General features: G+C 39.7%; 1 protein-coding gene across 4 annotated transcripts in view; it reads left to right on the top strand.

The window, feature by feature from the left end:
- The window catches only part of CAPRIN1 (cell cycle associated protein 1), a 79872-nt gene extending 78207 nt beyond the window's left edge, over positions 1–1665 (top strand). For all 4 annotated transcript variants that reach the window (XM_005304552.5, XM_005304553.5, XM_065592684.1 and 1 more), the window contains exon 19: positions 403–1665. In XM_005304552.5, coding sequence (XP_005304609.2) covers positions 403–467 — 65 coding nt within the window. In that variant the 3' untranslated portion in view covers positions 468–1665. The remainder of the gene's footprint in view (positions 1–402) is intronic.
- The last annotated feature ends 5326 nt before the right edge of the window (positions 1666–6991 follow it).

Genomic DNA, 6991 nt, shown 5'->3' on the forward strand with positions numbered 1-6991 from the left:
ATTTTTTTTAAAATGCTAACCAATTATTTTAAAAAAATCTTAGTTTAACTTGCACTGGATCTGTTATCCCATACATGTGTGGGTGACTTGTGTCAATAAGTTGCTGTTGGTTAACTGAAGGGGAAAATCACTTTAGAAGTTAGGTTAAATTCATCTAAGATTCTGAGAAAATTCTGAAAAATACAAAGGGGGGAAAACCAAGGAATTGATTAGATGATTCAATAGGCATACACGTGCGATTGTGTTTCAATGGATAAGGATATTGACCATGTATTAGTGCAGTAAACATATACCTATGAATTCTAAACCAAAGTTATTGATACCAAACTTGAGTCACACCCTTTATGAACTCTAAAATGGTCTGATTTGTTACAAAATTTAAATGCTGTTTTTATTTTCTAGGTCGTGGAGGGCCCCCAAGACCCAACAGAGGGATGCCTCAAATGAATGCTCAGCAAGTGAATTAAACTAATCCACAGGATTATATTAAACGCCAAAAACACACTGGCCAATGTACCATACATGTTACCAGAAGAGTTATTATCTATTGTTCTCCCTTACAGGAAGTTCATTGTAATGGGACTTTTTTCATTACCCATAAAGACAGGACTACAGTTGTCAGCTTTATATTACCTGGATATGGAAAGAAACAACGTTTACTCTGCATGTTCTGTCCTAAGCATCATCTTGAGCCTTGCACATGAGATTCAGATTTGTTATTCTTGCTATGAGTAAAGCAAAAAAGGCAATTTCAGGGTGATCAGATCTCCATGGTTAACTGAAGTGGCAGAAAAAAACAAGAATGCCTCACTTCTGACATTCTATAGTGATGCAACAAATAAAATCGGCAAATCCCTAAAGATTTTATTCTGATGGCAGTTGATAAAATTAAACTTTCTCATGAAAGAAGGATGGAAGAAGTGAAGTGTGGTTTGGCAGAGCAACTGCATTTCAGCTTTTTCATGTTTAAAATGAAGCACTGAACAGTTTAAGATGCATAATGATGCATATATCCCTAACTAGACAAATAAGCTGACAGCCAGCTTTTGATAGACAAGACACACCCTTAGCTACAGCATTCTACATCACCAGGCTCAGTTTACTGGGGCTAAGGATACATAAATTGCTTTTGTGTAACTGCTGAAATAATTGTATAAGGTTTTTTTAACCCTCCTCCCCCTCCCCCCCCCCCAAATTAGCTTTGATTGGCACTTTAAAACTTTTGCAACAAATATGGGATATAATCTGGATGGCCACTTGTATATTTGATGTGAAGTATTTAGATATCTCTCTTGAACATATTTAAGTTTCTTTGATAGCAATGACTTTTGTAAGGATTGGTATTCTCTATCATTCCTTATGACTTGCACATTGTCTGTCACTAATACTTGACCTTGCTGTATTATCACCTAAATAACTGATACAGGTACTGATGGAAATCTCTAATGGATAATCATAACACTTTTGGTCACATGTCCTTTTGTCTTTCCTGCAGCCTGAAGGTTTTAAGAAATCTCAAATGCCCGCTGCTGCTGCCCTTTTAATTGCTATCTTTTGAAAAGCACCAGTATGTGTTTGGATCGGTTTCCCCTTTTAAGGGAAATGACAGCCAGCAGTTACAGTTCTAACGGTATAAGCAAGACAAATAAAACATGTTTATAAAAATTGTATTCTGGAACAATGGTTTTCAGCTACTGATGCAGACTTAACATGATGGGGATAGACATTTCATAAGCTTATTGTCTAATTCACTTTACAGATCTACATAAGTCTTTTGTTCCTTTTTAAATTATTCCAGAAGTTATAACTCTCACACTTATTATCCGTTGTCTTAATCCATACTAATTGGATTAACTGGGAATTTTTTTCTTTTCCATGGAGACTTTCATGTTCGTCAAGTCAACATATGGTGTAGAAGAATTAGCTTGGGACTGGGAGTTGGGAACTCATAAACCTTATCCCAGTTTTGCCACTCACTTCCGGTATGATCTTGGTCAAATTGATTTATCTTTGTGCCTGTTTCCCTATCTAAAATGGGGAGAATACATAGCTACCTCAATAGAGGTGTTGACTACAAATGCATTTTATAGCACACTGAAGATGTAAAGTGCTATAAAGGGTCATATTAAGCAACAGCCACATTATCGAACAGAGGATGTTTAATCATGAGGTAATGGTATTGCTTTTACTAAACCAAACTGAAGGGTTTGCTGTCATTTGGAGGATATTTTATACTGTGTCATGAAGTCTGAAACTTTTTTGACTTTATTATGAAATAGTCACATGTCTTGAGTTTGGGACTTTCACTTTGTCATGACCAGACTGTAAAGACCACAGAAATTAATTACAAGTATTGTACTTACTTGGAGGCATCACAGTTTTGTGGAAGCAACGGTAAACAGTCATCTTGCAAACACATTAGTTGCTTGGGATGGCACTTTTTTCCATAGCAATTAAATGATATACCTTGCAGTATGATGGCAAGTCACTCTTGTGACCATACAGCAAACTGCTGCTGGCGCAGTTCCATTTAGTTTTTTTGCTATTTCCTTACAGTTGGAAAAAGATAAGCTTTTTAATGCTGATTTTTAGGAAAATAAGGGAGTCTTCTCAATGTTTTCCTTTTAATCTATTTATAAATAAGTAGTAGACAAATAGCCGTTCAGCTTTCTGCTGCATCCCAACTGACTCTTAAATAATTTTAGTTTTTCATTGTACTTACAACATATTTAACTGAAGGCCATTGAATAGATCCGGACATTCCATTTTCCAAAAATGTGGGCGTATCCATTTATTTCCAATGATATCATTTAAGTGAACTAATAAAATGTGGGTAATTGAGACCTGTTATTTTGAGGTGTTAGCTTGTGAGCTTGTGTGTGAGAATGGCCTTTAGGCAGTATACCCCTTCTACTGTATGCTAATGATACATAGAAATGTACTATAATCATCTGTAGTACATAAAACAAGTGCTTTGAATACATATGTAGCCTGAATGTTAACTCTAATTCCATTAATCTTAACAGATGTATTGTTAATAAACCCCTTGCTGAAAACTGACCTTCTCCATCACATTAAGGTTCATAGAGCCACTAACTAGTCTTCCAGCCTGCACTACAGAAGATAGGACCAGATATGTCCATCATTGGCATAGCTGACCACACCTGTCTAGAGATGTTACTCTGCTTCTATTCTGCCTCCATGGTGCAGACAGGACAAACTAGAACTCTCCTGCTACAGAACTTTTCTTTTTGAATTTCATTCTGCATTTAAGAATTTCAGAGCTCTTTAGCCTTTGCAGTCCCTGATTTGACTTCAGATTTAATTCTCTCCCGAGAGAGAGCATCTCCAGTACATTCTTCACTCCTGAGGATCCCTGACTGATACACAGCAGCCGCATATAGTTGCGAGTAAGCTTGCCAAAAAGGAAAACTGTATGCTTGGCTAGTCGTGCTCTGGGGTTTAGCTGTGGCCTGTTCTTAGCTGGCACCAAAGACATCAGAATGAACCAGGCCAGGTCAGGTGGCATCTCACTCCTAGTCACCATGACTGAAGAAGACCTGAGCAGCAATCAAAGCTCATCTGGAGATGCTACAAGTGGCGCCACATCACTGCACACCCCAGCTTTGATGGCATTGGTTATACCGAGCCATCTGATTAACTGATGTCACATCAAGCTCTTAAGGGAGTAGCTGAAGCCAGTGAGGAGAGCACCGCCTGTGCTGCTACTGCATATGGAATATCAGATAAGCTTCTTCCGCCTCCCTTTGGGCTATGGAGGATTGAAGCCAAGCAGTCGGTCTCAATGGATACCCTAGACGGTAGTTAATGGTTTGTGAGGCTTGACTCCCAGCTCCTAATGTACTTTCCTTCAGGGCATATATCCGTGGATCTCATATGGCCTGATTAACATGGTCATTACCCTGAAGCAAATCACCCAGAAGCTTGGATTCTATGGCTGGACCTTCTCTGCCTGATTCTAATGCCTGTTGGATTCACCTGAGCTCCTTCCTAGGGACCTGCAGCCTTTAATATCTCCTCAGAAGAATCATTAAAGGAAGCAATCCCAAACCTAATGGGGGAGTTCCTCACTCCATTGCACAGGAGACCCCTCTTCACGAAGGCTCTCTTGGGAATGATTCAGAGAGGACTTTTTAACTTGTTTCTGGAGAGTTTTCATTCCTGATCCAATTAGCCCTTGAGTGAGTGAGTTTGGTGGATTTCCTTCCCAAGGAGCCACACACAGGTGAGGGGATTTGTCACTTCCTAGGAACTTTGAGGCAAATATAGCAGCCCAAGAGACCTCTAGCATCCAGACTTTATGGATTGATGTCTTGTCTAGCCATTCCTCTCTATTCAGGAGACTTCAGGTTCTGGGAGCTTCTCTTCACAAAATGGCTTTGGCCAGTCACATTTTGTCCAGGGTCTCACTAGATGGTCAGTTTCTCTCGTGCCAGGTTTGGTTCAGATTCTGGAGTAAGAACACTCTACCTAAAATTCTCTGTTTGCACAGGATCTTAGGGAAAGTGATCTCTGAGTTGGACAAGACAATAGAAATTCTATCCTCATATAAATCCAATATTAAAGGACTTAGTGGCAGTACGGGAAAGTAAAGTAGCCTTTAACCTTCTCTGATCAAATATAACTGGATGAAGATCTGACAAAGTGGAACGGACCCAAAATTCAACTGATCCAGAAGAAACTTGGACATTCTACTTCTGATTCCAAGTCTTCTGCATGATTTCTTCATAGCCCCATCTAAGCCAAGTGGTCAGTTCTGAGTCCTCGGAACTCAGAATTCACCTAGCAGATGGTTGAATTCTATTCCCCTCAAACATGTTTTTTTTTTGGGGGGGGGGATTAAACAGCTCACTTTATAGAATTGTGCTGTTCTTCCCAGACTTCTGCTGTGTAACCAGTGTCTAGCCACTAGAAGAACAGGGACGTGAAGAAGACTATTCACTGCTTTTTGTGGATTGTGGCAATGGAATCAGTTACCTTCAGAGATGTTTTTTTCTCTAGAACAGTTGTTTTCAACCTGAGGTCTGCATGCTCCCAGGGGGCTGCAGACTGTCTAAGGGGTCCATGAAAGGTGACTGAAAATAAGGTGAAAACCCGGAAGTGGTGTTGCTACCATAGAAGTCCACAGTTTAGTGCCCTTTCTCACGCTGTGTCAAATGCCGGGCTGAGCACTTGCAATGTTTATAGTAGAATTCTATTCAATCAGTTTTCAGCCCAAGACTTTTATGATAGGGGTCCATGGACCACAAGTTGAATTTCCAAAGGGGTCCGCACCTCCATTTGAAATTTTTTAGGGGTCTGCAAATGAAAAAAAGGTTGAATACTCTGCTCTAGAATAACAGTGGAAGCTCTGACCGATTTTATAATAAATGTTAATAGGCTAAAAGTTTCAATAGGCTGAGCCTAGTGGAAATTCTGTATCCTGGATGAATACTCTATAGTGGAACAATGTGTGTATAAAGCTCTAGAATCTTCACTTGTCCTGAAACTCAGTGTTCCTTTTGCAGGCTGAAATTACTTAGGAGCTTGTGTTTATCTTGCTGTGTGATTGAGAATAAGATCTGTCAACTTCCTCTCAAAGCATCAGATGGTCTGGACATTTGTTCAGTGAAAAAACAGTTCTAATATGAGCTGAGGGGTGAAAACATTATCTACTGGCTGGAATGCTAGGATATCTGCTATGCTCTCATGGCCTTCTCTCCACCCCTCAGAAAGATCATGACCATTATTGTCAGCTCATCTAATATGGCATACGTTACCAAAACATTCCTGAAGGAGGCCTAACTCCTGTTCATCTGGCCCGAAGAATATCTTTTTTCTAAGGGGGAGATATATATATCAGAGGGACATTGAATTCTACAGCTAATTGGCTCACTTATCAGAGGGTTGACCTAGCAGAATAATCATTTTTCTCAAAGGTTTTTGTAGAACTGATACCAATTTGGCACTCTCCAGATGGATCTGTTTGCCTCCTGTTAAATACAAAATCTCCCCAACACTTTTCCAGAAAGTGGGTCCCAACTGTAGGGGCATCATATGCTCTGTCTCAGAGGGACAAACAGGTTTTCTGTCTGTATTCTTTTTCCCCCCTCTTCAAAGAGCCATTTATCTGATAAAGCAAAATTGTCTCCTCCTGGCCCAGGAAGCCAGCTCTGATCTCAGATCTGGTAAATCTAATCTCCAAGTAGGGTGACCAGATAGCAAGTGTGAAAAATTGGGCTAGGGAATAGGGGGTAATGGGCACCTATATAAGACAAAGCCCCAAATATCAGGACTGTCCTTATAAAATTGCGACATCTGGTCACCCTATCTCCAGCCCTCCAATATTCTTGTCAAGGAGTAATCTTTATCCTAAGACCCTGGACTTTGAAGAGAAATCTAAAGAATAACATTATGATGAAAAATGCATTCTTGGAAGCAATTGTGTATACTGATACCTAGCTTTGCTTCAGATCCTGATTTAACGGAGGACGATTCCCTATCTTCAGTGGGAATGAAGCATACTGTAAGATTTCTTACACTCTAAATATGGGATTCAAGCTAGCCACCCTGAGAGTTCAAGAGGTAACCTTGTCACCCATCTGGCATATTAGGAGAAGAAAGCTTTTGTACCTACTCAGACACTGAGCATCTTCTTAGGTAGCATAATTAATATCTTCTCAAATTCACCGGACTCTGCTGTGGAATTCAAAACTGAGTAGTCAGTGCTAATGATAAATTTGAGCCTTTGAGAGAAATCTCCCTTTAATTTCTTGAAAGTGGCATTTCTAGTAACATTGTTGTCCATTAAGGAGTGTCAGAGATTTACACTGATTCTATGCTTTCCATATCAAAGGGGATCCAGTGGGCCATTTTGGAGGCTTCTGAAGTCCCACCCCTTCTATTCTGTGGGCTCATTTCTCTGAGCTATGAGATCTTCATGCACTTTTTTTTTAAATAAGGAAATTTGTAAAGTGACAAATTATTTTTC

The sequence above is a fragment of the Chrysemys picta genome, chromosome 4 (assembly GCF_011386835.1).
Source record: "Chrysemys picta bellii isolate R12L10 chromosome 4, ASM1138683v2, whole genome shotgun sequence".
NCBI classification, from domain to species: domain Eukaryota; kingdom Metazoa; phylum Chordata; order Testudines; family Emydidae; genus Chrysemys; species Chrysemys picta.